Genomic DNA, 14517 nt, shown 5'->3' on the forward strand with positions numbered 1-14517 from the left:
AATTATTTGAGAGTAGAATCCCAGTAATCAACATGAGAGGAATGTAAACTGCTATGAGCCTTGCTCTTAAAAGTATATAGATGAACAGATGTTAGAAAATGATGACTCTTGGCAATGTTGACTACAGGTTAATAAGTATACAACATTTATAAGCACTAAGCAGTACAAATAGCCTTTAGATATCTGGAAACACTTGGTACAGTCAGAGTGGTAATGCACCAACTCTCAAGTAAAAAGTCAGTGGTTTAATTCCTGTCGTAGGCAAAAAAAAATTTTTTCTTGTTTACTTTTAGAAACACGGTTTTATGAAGTGTTTTGACTGCTCTATTAGGGTAAATGAGCATTCTATTAGAGTATATCAATCTTTTTCCTTGTTTTCAGCCCCACTCCAAGAAGGATAATTTTGGCAAGATATCATTCCGAGGAGGGGGGGCTTAGACCCCCTCCACAGACCAAAGCTTCCCCTCCCCCTTTCCGCTGTCTATGTTAGCTACTAATAAACTGTACAGCAGAAGAAATTTGTGTATGAGAATGGGATATTAAGCATATGTAACTATAACTTATCATACAGTATAGTAGTATTGTATAATAGGTTTGCTCCTTCCTAAAATACATTGACCAGAAACCTACTTCACAATGCCTTCACATGCAGCACCTTCAGTGTTGGTTAAATATGTTCAAGCCTAAAAATAGGTTCAGTGGCATCAATGGTCCAATAAGTTGCTACAAATTGTCTTTAAATTTTATTTAGCAGCATTTTCTACTCTCTGCCTGTCTGATGCCTGTATGCAGGCAAGCATAACTCAATAGCTAAGGCTATAGGCTTATTTTTGCTTCAGGTAGAGACAGGTTCCTTTTGGCATACTGCAGTATATACAATTAAGAGTAATTATTTACTCTTGATACAATACACACATCATGGACTTAGCTTTGTCTTCTGGTTTCTTTAGCTGACGGCATAAGGTGTCAACTCACAGTAGTGCACCCACGGCTACATGTTAAAATTCTCTATAATTTTGCCTCCAACAATTAAAATAAATAAGTAAATTGATTATATAGGCTATAGCTTCAAACCAAAATTGGTTAGAACATGTGAAAATTTGATACACGTAGCTTCAACCATTGGCGAGCTACAGCACACTAAAATTACATTTCTCGATATGTTCATCTTGTTATATGATTATAGCCTCATACATTCTTTGCTTTGATGCTGTACATGTGTTGTAGAAGTTCACTAATGATGAACTATGTTGCAAAAACACTTAACAAAAAAGTGAGAAATTTTACAACAGGCTAGTACAATAGAAAGTGCTGAAACAAGGAAGATCATAAAAAAACTCTACTAAATGAACTTTTTAAACATTTTGTAGCAATTTATTGAAAGTGGTTCATATTGCACTGAAAGCAATTTGAACTTAATTCTATCCTAAATACTGCCAAGGCACTGTGAAGGTATTAGTTTCTGAAAGAAGCACTTATATAGACATTAACCTCATTGACTTTGTTGCTATACAGTTGCATTACTCAATCATGTATAGTGAAATTCTTCTTATTTTAAAAGTCTAGTGTGCACTATTTTTCACATCTCTTGTTCATTTCTTAGAAATTAAATGAACAGTCAAACACAAACCATGTTGTTATAACATTAATTTTATCTAATATCATTATTGTACTCAATAGACAGCTACATGGTCAAATTCTGAAGTATAAGAATGTATATATATATATATCTTTTTTAAAGTTTAGAATAATTTGATCTGCTCAGACAACAGAAATTCCCAGAAAAATAAGTGCATCAAATATATGTGTGTGTGTGTGTGTGTGTTGTCCATAATGTGTATATTGATATCATAGGTCACCTCCTTAGTCCACCTAGAAATGTCACAGCTATTGATTGTGTTGTAAACAAGACAGAGTGTCATATAAATGTATCTTGGGAAAGAAGCAATGAGCTTGATTTGCAGAATTATATAGTTTTTGTTCATTTCGATACTGTCAGTGACACGTTTGTTGGACCTGATGGAACTTACTTAACTAAAAAGGAGCACAGATTTCCACTTCATCTCTTTCCGGTAAATTCATTCATGTCCCTTGTTGCATTTAATTAATTATTAGTAGTTTAAATAATACTTATGTTTTGATAAGCTCATCCATGTGTACACATGCATGTTAGACATTTGTGAGACAAAAGCTGTGTAGTCCATATATGGGGTATATCAGTTTTGCATGTGAAAATTTATAGAACATGCTTGTGGTATAATAAGGGTTTGTGCTTTCAGTTGTCCATATATGCATAAAATTATACTTATACATGCATGTTTAGTGAACTGCATTGTTACTTTCATACTGCAAATACATGAACTAATGAATACTACATCGTGGCTTAATACTAAATTCTAATGTGAAATACATGTGTTTTTATGAGTTATTTCACAGGCTAACACAACAAAGGTGCAGATAATGTTGGATGCAGCTCCTAACCATCAGTTCTATGTCCAGGTTAGCATTTTAGTTATTATAATATTCTGTAGATCTTACAGTACATTATGATTGTCAAGTTATAAAACAATGTGGGAAGCTGCTGTTAAAGTTATTTACCATCCATTGTTCTGTTCTGGCAATTTATTTATTGTATTCTAATACATTTGTGTGGGTCATAACTACAAATACTGCATTGCACATAAACAAAGATGTTTCAAGCTCCGAATAATGCCTAATTTATACTGCAGTTACTTAAATCGCAAAAAGGTTAGGTGAACTGACACATTGACATTGGCTGGCAATTTAAGTTGCTATGCAAAACACAGCTATTGTTGTCCAGCAAACCAGCCACTCAAGTCTTGTGCAGGCAAATCTTCCTGCAGCAAGACTAGTGTATAACCTGCGGGAGGTCTCATGGAGAGAGGCCATGCAACCTAAAGTTCCACAACAAATCCAAGCAAGGCAAGGACAGTTGAACATTTGCTTTCCCAGGTACCCATTGATGTTACAGCTGGATGGACTGCTTCCCCAGTTGACACCAGGTCACCAGATCCCCATTATGCAGCTGGAGTAATGTGAGTAGAGTTTCTTGCTCAAAGCGGAAACAACAACTTGGCATAACACCAGGAACGTTTCAATTACCAGGCTGATCAGTGCTTATGGGTCTCTGCTCACACTCACTCACTCACTCACTCACTCACTCACTCACTCACTCACTCACTCACTCACTCACTCACTCACTCACTCACACACACACACACACACACACACACACACACACACACACACACACACACACACACACACACACACACGCACGCACACGTGATTAAAATTAAACTTATACAATATTCAATTTCACACCAGTAACATCAATCTTGGCTTTTTCTTGTTTGTTTTCATTGCTTTACTGACACTTGTAGGGTTTCCTGACAATGCAAATGGCTATGGCAAGTGTAGGACTATATGCCTAGATTACAGATCCATGCATGAACTTTGCCTTCCATGGATGTTATAACAGTTCTAGGCAGGAAATAATCAGATAAGCTTCCAAAGCTCAATCCAACAAAGCACTGTTCAACACTCCTTGGACAGAACAATACTGGTTCGATAATTAGCTGTAACTTATACTATTTTACTGATTAACTTCTAATACAGACCAAGTTGTTTATTAACAACAAGACCTTTAATGTGAAACCATATTTTAATGGTATAAACAATGCCTAAGGGAGATAAGGACAAAAATGACGAAATTTCAAAGTTAAAATGGCCATAAATGTCATATTTATGTGCTACGCTGCTCTACTAATCGTCAGGGCTGCCCACAGGATGGGGGGAGGGGGGAAACTGGGGCATTTTGTCCTGGGCCCCAGCCTGAAAGGGGCCCCAGCGGGCCCCATCAAGTGCCCCTTTAATACCTGTTTAAAAGATCGATACACTCTAATAGAGCAGTCACAGTATTCTTCAGAGGAGCAGTGTAGCAAGCTTATAAATGAGGAGATATAGTTGTGTGATTCAGAGTGGAACCCTCCTTGCCTCTGGAGCCCCACTTTGACCCTTTGCCTGGGCCCCTTAATTTCTCTGAGTGGCCCTGCTAATTGTACATACGTACCATCAATATCAAATCCATCAGACAAGACTGTAAAAAACCACATTCATATACACAAGTGCTGCATACAAAACTAACATTTGTTGAAAAAGTGATCATCATATTATCAAGGTATATACAAGGTGTTTTGCAGGCATTTTATCATGTTCCTTCTTGCACACACAAAGTTGTTAATGACTCTTTTGCAGGTGAGGGGGAACAACAGCTGTACTGAGAATTTATTAGAAACATGGAGTGATCCAATTGTTGTTAAACAAGTTGTAAATAGTAGTAGCACTGAAGAGGTTGACGAAAGTGATGAAAGTGATGAAAGTAAATTAATTTTTATATATATATATACATTTTAATATGCATTCATAGCATATTATGCAACTAAATCTATAAATAAAGTACAAGACTAAAATATGTTCACCTGTATATACAGTGGCAGATCTAGGATTTTTAAAAGGGGGTTTCTGAAAGTTAGTATAGCTGAATAAGGCATCTGATGACATTTCTCCAGAAATTTTTAAGATTTTAGAAGCTCTGAGATTGGATTTTAGGCTACTTTTAGTTAGCAATTACATACTATAGCTAAATATAGGGAAAAGATGGTGACTATAAACTGTAGTTTTGATTGCTCTATTAGAGTAGTTACTTGACCGCTCTATTAGAGTATCTTGATCATTTTTAATACAGTGGGAGATGAAAAGTGAAGTGTTGCTGAGGGTTTAATAGCTATGAATGGTGTTAGTTAAGTGCAGTTGCATGCATGCTACTAAAACACAGTGGTGTATAGTTGTTTGATATGACAAATTGTCAGTACAACAAAATATTTAAACTTCCACTGAGCTAAATTCAAAAGGGAAACCCCAGAAACCCATCTAGATCTGCCACTGATATAATAAGATGCAGAAAAACCAGACTATCTGTTTGCCTTAATTTGCTGTTCAACAATTCTTATTAGCAACCACATACTTCAACCCTGTTATTGCTTGAAAGAAGCACAGCTATATACTCACATTCTTTTTGTTAAAAACTTTTCAGTTGATGTTATCAAATACATCCAAATTTTTGTGGATTGACAAATTTTTGTGAAATTATTTTCGAGGATCACTCATTTTTCACTGAGATTATCTATTAGAAAGCATAGAGTATTCGTTACTTTTTGAAGATGAAAATTTTGCAAAAAACCTATAGCAACCGCAAATCCACAAAAATTATGTCACTCAAAAATTTGTACGTATACGGTACTTATGATATATATAAGTTGTTTGCTTCTGTCTGTATAATCTGCTGTTATGTTTCCTCCTGTTTTATAGGAGATGCTACTTTCTGGTTTTATATTATTGGTGGATGTTTACTCTTCATAGTAATTGTAGTGATGTTTACCACTTGCTGTATTGTTTTGTATTATAAACAGCAAAAGAAGTCCTCCCCAATTGTAAATTCCACATTGGTGAGTAATGAAAAGTGCCTGTTGTCTCAAGTGCAGTTTGACCATACACTATTAGCGTAATGTTATAAAGTTTATGATTGTGATCTCACTATAGTATGTACACATTGAGCTAAGTCCTTAGTAACTCAAGGGCGGAATTACATTTTTATTGGAATATGGCTCATTTGTAGTACTGCTGGCCCACTGAAACCATTTTAAATTTTTCATTCAAATATCTGCACAGTTTATTTTGACTTATACATTTACACTTCCTATGGGAGAACCACAGTCTGTTATCAGTGACCGTTTTTCAAATTTGTGAAGAAGCCAAACTGCACATATCTGCTCTTGATACTACTGTCAATCATCTGGTTGGCTGAAACAGTATTTCTCTTGAGAAAAAGTCACTTTTCTTATTTAGCCATATTCCCAGGACTCAGTTCAATGTGTGTATTATATTGATGCACATGAAGGTATGGTGAGTTGAGGTTACATTTTTATGTTATTGTATTCCAATGATAGAATAATATGCTCCCTGATGCTGATGAAAGTGATATGGTATTGATTGAGCTACTTCCAAATGATGAATGGGAAGTTAATAATACACAAGTCTTAATGCCAGAACAAAAATCAATTGGTAAAGGAAACTTCTGTGAAGTGTACAAAGGAATTTTTCATGGAAGAAATAAGAGACAACTCCAAAATGAAGATGACCCTGCTAAAGGATTTCCAGTTGCTGTAAAGTTGCTTCCAGGTTAGGATCACATAATACATACAAGTTTGCTGCAGTTGGTGTAGGAAATGTATATATATATGTTATATATATATATATATATATATATATATATGACTAGACTCTATCTACTTGATATGCTGACCAGACCTGATGCAGACTACCAAATTTAGAAGGGAAAATACCTTTTACTTAGAAAGGGAAATACTGTATGTATGTAAATTGCATTGATAGTGACTTCTACTGCATTGTGATGCACTGTCTTCACATACAACATGCATGCATACGTACACACTTAGTCACTTACGTATGTGCGTATTTGTGTATGTACAAGTGTATATAATATACAAATGTATAAGCAGTGATACCATTATAATTTTGTCTTTGATTGTTTTGTTTTATAAAGGTGATACTACTGAAGCTGATAAGAGTGACTTTTTGAAAGAGATTAAACTAATGAAGAAGGTGTCAACTGGAAATAATCCATATGTTATTAACATGGTTGGCTGTTGCACAACTCAAGAGCCACTAGCATTGATTATAGATTTCGCTCCAAATGGAGATTTACTAACATTTCTTAGAGCACACAAAAAAGAGGTATATACTTATACATAAATGTTTAAACACATATCAGTAATTGTTTACTGGTGTATATGCTTCAAACATAATTATGGCTTAAAACTGTAACATTTGTGTGCCACATTTATCCATAAATAGCTCAGGCATTTATTTCATATTTTGGACCTAACACATTTAAATGAGCCCAACATCTATTCAGGCCCAGGTGTTCATTTCTTATAGCGCACCAGATGAAGGGTGATTGCATACATCCTTCTCCTTTATCTATACAGGCTCTTGTATAGCCTGTGACTCCAGAATTTTTTAGAAATATTAGAACCCTGGCATTTAAAATGGACTCAGGTGTTTATTTCAGTTTGGGATGAAGTACTCAGCATGTATTGGAGCCCAAGTACGTCCAGCTTTAGTATGGATATATATATCTAATCAAAAACAGCCAAGCTGTAAAAAAGGAGTGCGGCCCTTGAAAAGGCTATGGTGCAAAAAGATGTGAAATCCAAGGTGGCGGCCAAGAAATGGCTGTGATGGTAGGTTAATGGTAAAAATTTTAATAACAACACTTCAGGTGGATTTGGTGCCAATTTCTTTGTTCACCATAGCCTGTCTGAGGGCCGCACTTTTTTTACAGCTTGGCTGTTTTGGATTAGATTTCGCTTCTTTTTGTATTTGTATTTAGGGCTTTTTTTAACCTATCATTTTTTCTTTACCACAGGAAGAAGAAAAGATGAAGCAGGGTGATTTCTTTGTAGCTGACCTCTCTACAAGGTTATCCTTCTAGCTGATCTCTCTACCGTATGACTTGTTTCTAGTTGATCTCTCTACAGGGTGACTTGTTTGTAGCTGAACTCTCTACAGGGTGGTTTGTTTGTAGCTGAATTTTCTATAGGGCGATTTGTTTGCAGCTGAACTCTCTACATGGTAGTTTCTTTGTAGCTGAACTATCTACAATGTAACTTCTTCTAGCTGAACTCTCTACAGGGTGGCTTGTTTCTAGCTGATCTCTCTACAGGGTGACTTGTTTCTAGCTGAACTCTCTACAGGGTGATTTGTTTCTAGCTGAACTCTCTACAAGGTAACTTCTTCTAGTTGATCTTTCTACAGGGTGATTTGTTTGTAGCTGAATTCTCTACAGGGTGACTTGTTTCTAGCTGATCTCTGTACAGGGTGACTTGTTCCTAGCTGAACTCTCTACAGGTTATTTGTTTGCAGCTGAACTCTCTTACATGGTGGTTTCTTTGTAGCTGAACTCTCTACAAGGTGACTTCTTCTAGCTGATCTCTCTACAAGATGACTTGTTTCTAACTGAACTCTTAGTCCAGTAGATTTAAGGTTGGACCCCGAAAAAATTCGAAGAAAGCTGATTTTGGTATCATTAGAAAGCAAATTTTTCATAGAATAACATATCCAAAATCCTCTAAAATCCATCTTGGGGAAAAAAATTTATGGCCAATTTAGTATTGAGACATATGTGACTGGATTCAGGGAAGTGGATCTTCCACATATATCCAATTTACCAACTTTGACAACTCATAACTTCAGATTGGAAAAGGGTATTGACTTGCAATTTGATCAGTAGTGAGCACTAGCATCACTGATTAGGTGGAGAAAATTTCAGGGTGGTATTCACCTTGTACACTAAGTTGTGGTTTCTTTATTAAATACATTTGGTAGACCTATTTTTGCAAATCTGGTCATTTGTGGCTAACAAAAATGCATATTATCCTGAAAATATTTTCTCATAAGAAATTCATTGCAATCAATATTAGCTGTATGAAATAAGGATAAGACTATAGTACGTTCGCGTTGAGCTGAACCCTCAAAAACGATTAATAACTTACGATTGCTACATCGCATGGGGCTCCTGTATAGCTCGATACGTTATAGAAATAAAAAAAGTGCCTATCACGTAAGTTGTGAACAAATATATTTGTCACGATTATTGTAAACAGTTTCTTCAGCACTTCTGCAATTCTCTCCCCTGAAACTGCCACATGCTGCAACATACTTTAAATCATGATTACACTGAGAGCATAATGTTGCTACCACATGGATTTGCAGTAGAAAGCTTGCATTTATATTGTGAGAGCATAATGTTGCTACCACATGGATTTGCAGTAGAAAGCTTGCATTTATATTGTACAAATTTAAGTTAAGACTTCTGGTGCTAGTCCCATGTCTGTTATCATCAGTTGCATACAGCCTCGATCCTTCTAGTTTCCAGCTCCATTATGGTAATGGATCAAGTTAGTCATTAAGTTCCTTCTAATGAATAACTTGTAGATGCACATACAAGTTGTGAAAGTGTGTTGTTCTTGCAATCATTTGCACATCACTTTCTTCTTGATTAGGCCAACTTTACCCCATTCAAATGTCGCAGATGTTGTATCACAGCCACTCCATGCAAGCATGTAAAAAGAGAAGATGTAATCATGACGTTACAACAGGACCTATGTGCCCAATAATGTCTTCAATTTTCCAATGCTCAAATGTTTCCCAATCTCTGAAAGAAAATATATACTTGCTATGTTCTAGTGCATCGTGCAGGAGGACAAGAACATCAGTGTCATCGGCTACAACACACTTTACTTCCTTCAATTGCAAATTGAAGTGCACATTGAACAATCAGTGTGTCAGTATCCAAATTACTCTGATGCACAACCTGGCCATCATCTCTCAGATATTGGACAATCAATTGATGTTTGCTCTTTTCATTTGCAAGAAAACTTCCTGGCTTTTGTATGCTTCCATAGATTCACTTGACTGACTATCTGCACCTGCACATACGTACCATAACATACCTGGGGATGCTGCCAGCCCTACACACATGGAGATTCTGACATATGCATACTGATGGTCCAATGACCAATGCACACTTCAATTTTGCAATTGAAGGAAGTAGAGTGAATGTTGTAACTGATGACAACAATGAAGTTCTTGTGTTACTGGTGCACACTGGAAGCAGAACATGACAAGTACATATCTCTTTTCATTTAGAGGTTGTAAAACATTTGAAGATCTGGAAAATTGATGACGTTATTGGACATATATGTAGGTCCTCTTTTCACATGCCTTGTTGGCTGTGATACAATGTCCACAACATTTGAATAGGTAAAGTCGGCCTAATCATCAATCAAATGATGTGCAAACAATTGAAAAGTTAATGATGGATTATATAATGCAACAATTGCACATGTTGAAAAAGTTGGAGTTTGATGGGAATCAGTCTGATTTATTGAGGAGTCTCAGGTATACAAAACAAAGTACATGGAAATGGTGGCATCAGAAAGTTATTACACATGCGAGCTGTGAAAGTGTGCTAACCCTTGCAGTTGGATGGAGCTTTCAGGATCAATGGTTTTAGCTGATGCAAGAAGTTATTCATTGGAGGGAACTTAATATGGGGCTGGAAACTAGAAGGACTAAGGCTGCAATCGATGATGATAGACATGGGACCAGTCCCATAGATCATATAATTTTAATTTTGTACAATATAAATTCCAGCTTTCCACTGCAAATCTATGTGGTAGTAATATTATGCTCTTGTTGCAAACATGGATTATTAGTGTGTTGCAAAATGTGGAGGAGAGAGTTGCAGAAGTGCTATGGAAACTGTTTTTTGTGAAAAAATAATTTAAGGATAGCACATTTTTGTTGGTCACAAATGACCAGATTTGCAAAAATGGGTCTGCAAATACATCCGATTGAGAAACCATAACGTAGTGTTCAAGTTGAATATCAATCTGAAATTTTCTCCACCTAATACGTGATGCTCGTGCGCGCTACTGATCAAATTGATCAAATTTCACGTCAATACCATTTTCCAATCTGAAGTTATGAGTTGTCAAAGTTGTTAAATTGGATATGCATGGAATATCCACTTTCCTGAATCCAGTCATATATGCTTCAATACTAAATTGGCCATAAAAAATTTTTCCCGTGGTGGATTTAGAGGATTTTGGATATGTTATTCTATGAAAAATTTGCTTTCTAATGATACCAAATTCAGCTTTCTTTGAATTTTTTTGGGGTTCACCCCCTTTTTCAGTTATATCTACCGGACTATCTCTACAGTGTGATCTGTTCATAGCAGAACTTTCTACTGGGTGATTTGCTTGCAGCTGAACTCTTTGCATGATTGTTTCTTTGTAACTGAACTCTCTACAAGGTAACTTCTTCTAGCTGATCTCTCTACAGGGCAATTTGTTTGAGCTGAACTCTCTACATGATGGTTTCTTTGTAGCTGAACTCTCTATTAGGCCAATAAAACTTGATTACCAGTTTCTCGCTCAGATTTTTGAAAATTTGATGCGGGCGGGCGGTTATTATTCATTATTCATTATTTTTCCAAAAGTACAACACACATCCAAACATGAAGATTTCTGCCAAAAAACAGTGAGATCTACACTGATTACTCTTGCATTAAATAGCTAAAGTACGTTACTAATCTATAACAAGCGATTTTTCCATTATAGTATAGCTGATTGCTCTATTAGAGTAAAAGTGACTGTTCTATTAGAGTATTTCTATCTGAAATACCAATAATGAAATTCCATGCGGGTGTATCAAAAGCATGCGGGCGATGACGCGAAACTGCTAATCAAGTTTCATTGGCCTTAGGTACCTTCTTCTGGCTGATCTGACTACAGGGTGACTTGTTTGTAGCTGAATTCCCTACAGAATAACTTGCAATGTAATATAATTGAGTAAATTATAAATGCAGCTGAATGCTTTATTAGGGTGACTGTTCTATTAGAATATCTCGATCTCGCATTTGCTACACGTAGTTGCCTTTCGAATCATAACTCAGTGGTTTGTACTCCGATTCTTCTGTACTACTGCAAGGACTTTCTATGATGATTATTCCAGCTACACACTGATTTTCAGCTCATTGCTCTAAGCGGTTTGCCTGATAGACACGAAAACTAATAGTATTTTTATTCATAAAAATTGATCGCGTAATTTTGACACAGGTCGGGTTTTGTGTCATATCTCCATGGTCTTTATCCCGATTCCTTTCAAACCACAAAAAGGCACTCCTACGATGGTTGCTCCATTTTCAACTGATTCCTCAAAGGAGTTTACCCTGTAGGCGTGACAGACCTTCGACCTTATTTTACGAAAATAATCGGTCATAACTCCGTGAATGTTCATCGGATTCCTACCAAAGTTGGTACAGAGATCCGCCTTAATGAGCCCTTTAAGTGTGCCAAAGTTCAGCCCAATCCGAGTACGCATTCGTGTTTTATGGCGGATTTTGCGAAGTGTGCGAAATGAAGAAGAAGAAGAATAAGAAGAAAAAAACGAAGAAATTAAAACGAAATTTTGTTCGCTGGTATCTCGGAAATGGCTGGAGCGATTTTCTTCATATTTGGTGTGTAGACTCCCCTTGCTGGCCGGCACCTCTCTAGCAAATTTGGTTCCAATCAGATGAAGGGATCACAGAGCTACATAGGTGTGAAAATTGCGTTTTCTTTCTTCCTGTTAATATACTCACGGGTGGCAGCCGCACGACAGTGTCTTGATATAAAGTTGATTCCTTATGAAACACAAAGTTTAAACTATAGTATAATGCATATAATATGAAATGTCTTCCCAGCTGTTTAATGTTTAGTCTATTATTTTCTCTTAAAAATGTGACTGGATCTGCAACAATCAGTTTTATAACCCGTGACAGCAGGTTTGAGTTTTAACCATAAACACAAAGCTACATGAATACGCTATCAAATTTCACTGTCATCAAAATCAATCTGGCTTGAGTGGTCTGCTTTTGTTGGCTTGAAAATTTGGTACAAGTAGCTTCTAAATTGACAAGTTATTTCTACTACTACTTTTCATTAAAAGAATTACATGTACACACAATTGTACAGAGAAAGAACAGAATCATGTACAAGTACATAAGATACTACTACTACTACTACTACTACTACTACTACTACTACTACTACTACTACTACTACTACTACTACTACTACTACTACTACTACTACTACTACTACTACTACTACTACTACTACTACTACTACTACTACTACTACTACTACTACTACTACTACTACTACTACTACTACTACTACTACTACTACTACTACTACTACTACTACTACTACTACTACTACTACTACTACTACTACTACTACTACTACTACTACTACTACTACTACTACTACTACTACTACTACTACTACTACTACTACTACTACTACTACTACTACTACTACTACTACTACTACTACTACTACTACTACTACTACTACTACTACTACTACTACTACTACTACTACTACTACTACTACTACTACTACTACTACTACTACTACTACTACTACTACTACTACTACTACTACTACTACTACTACTACTACTACTACTACTACTACTACTACTACTACTACTACTACTACTACTACTACTACTACTACTACTACTACTACTACTACTACTACTACTACTACTACTACTACTACTACTACTACTACTACTACTACTACTACTACTACTACTACTACTACTACTACTACTACTACTACTACTACTACTACTACTACTACTACTACTACTACTACTACTACTACTACTACTACTACTACTACTACTACTACTACTACTACTACTACTACTACTACTACTACTACTACTACTACTACTACTACTACTACTACTACTACTACTACTACTACTACTACTACTACTACTACTACTACTACTACTACTACTACTACTACTACTACTACTACTACTACTACTACTACTACTACTACTACTACTACTACTACTACTACTACTACTACTACTACTACTACTACTACTACTACTACTACTACTACTACTACTACTACTACTACTACTACTACTACTACTACTACTACTACTACTACTACTACTACTACTACTACTACTACTACTACTACTACTACTACTACTACTACTACTACTACTACTACTACTACTACTACTACTACTACTACTACTACTACTACTACTACTACTACTACTACTACTACTACTACTACTACTACTACTACTACTACTACTACTACTACTACTACTACTACTACTACTACTACTACTACTACTACTACTACTACTACTACTACTACTACTACTACTACTACTACTACTACTACTACTACTACTACTACTACTACTACTACTACTACTACTACTACTACTACTACTACTACTACTACTACTACTACTACTACTACTACTACTACTACTACTACTACTACTACTACTACTACTACTACTACTACTACTACTACTACTACTACTACTACTACACACTAAATACTTGAAACCAGCATTTCCTGACACAATTTTTACAGAGACCATCACAAATGTTGCTTATCCAGCATTCATCAATGGCAGAATATTTATTTTTAAAGTTCATTTTGCCCATAAAAGTCACAAATTTCAGATGGCGTTTTGTGTATGCAATAAAATATTGTTATGTACTACATTTCATGCTTGTAAGCAAGACAAATAGCTCCCTAACTAATTTTACTAGACCAGAAGGAAAAATGTGTAACCTGGTTGTCTTTAAAAGGTATAAAGCTGACTGTTGTATTAGAGTATTTGACTGCTCTATTAGGGTTTATCGATTGCACGTAGGCACTAACCAAAATATGTATTAGTATACACATATAATATGTATTTTACAATTGTTTGTTTGTTGATTAATAGTGATCATAAGAATTA

At 35.8% G+C, this 14517-nt stretch overlaps 1 protein-coding gene across 1 annotated transcript in view; it reads left to right on the top strand.

Moving 5' to 3' along the window:
- LOC136248328 (fibroblast growth factor receptor 2-like) overlaps positions 1–14517 on the top strand; it is a 38285-nt gene that overhangs the window by 20128 nt on the left and 3640 nt on the right. The window contains exons 11-16 of the mRNA XM_066040119.1: positions 1855–2072; positions 2437–2499; positions 4279–4402; positions 5392–5528; positions 6030–6261; positions 6647–6837. Coding sequence (XP_065896191.1) covers positions 1855–2072; positions 2437–2499; positions 4279–4402; positions 5392–5528; positions 6030–6261; positions 6647–6837 — 965 coding nt within the window. The remainder of the gene's footprint in view (positions 1–1854; positions 2073–2436; positions 2500–4278; positions 4403–5391; positions 5529–6029; positions 6262–6646; positions 6838–14517) is intronic.

Source organism: Dysidea avara, chromosome 3 (assembly GCF_963678975.1).
Source record: "Dysidea avara chromosome 3, odDysAvar1.4, whole genome shotgun sequence".
Classification (NCBI taxonomy): domain Eukaryota; kingdom Metazoa; phylum Porifera; class Demospongiae; order Dictyoceratida; family Dysideidae; genus Dysidea; species Dysidea avara.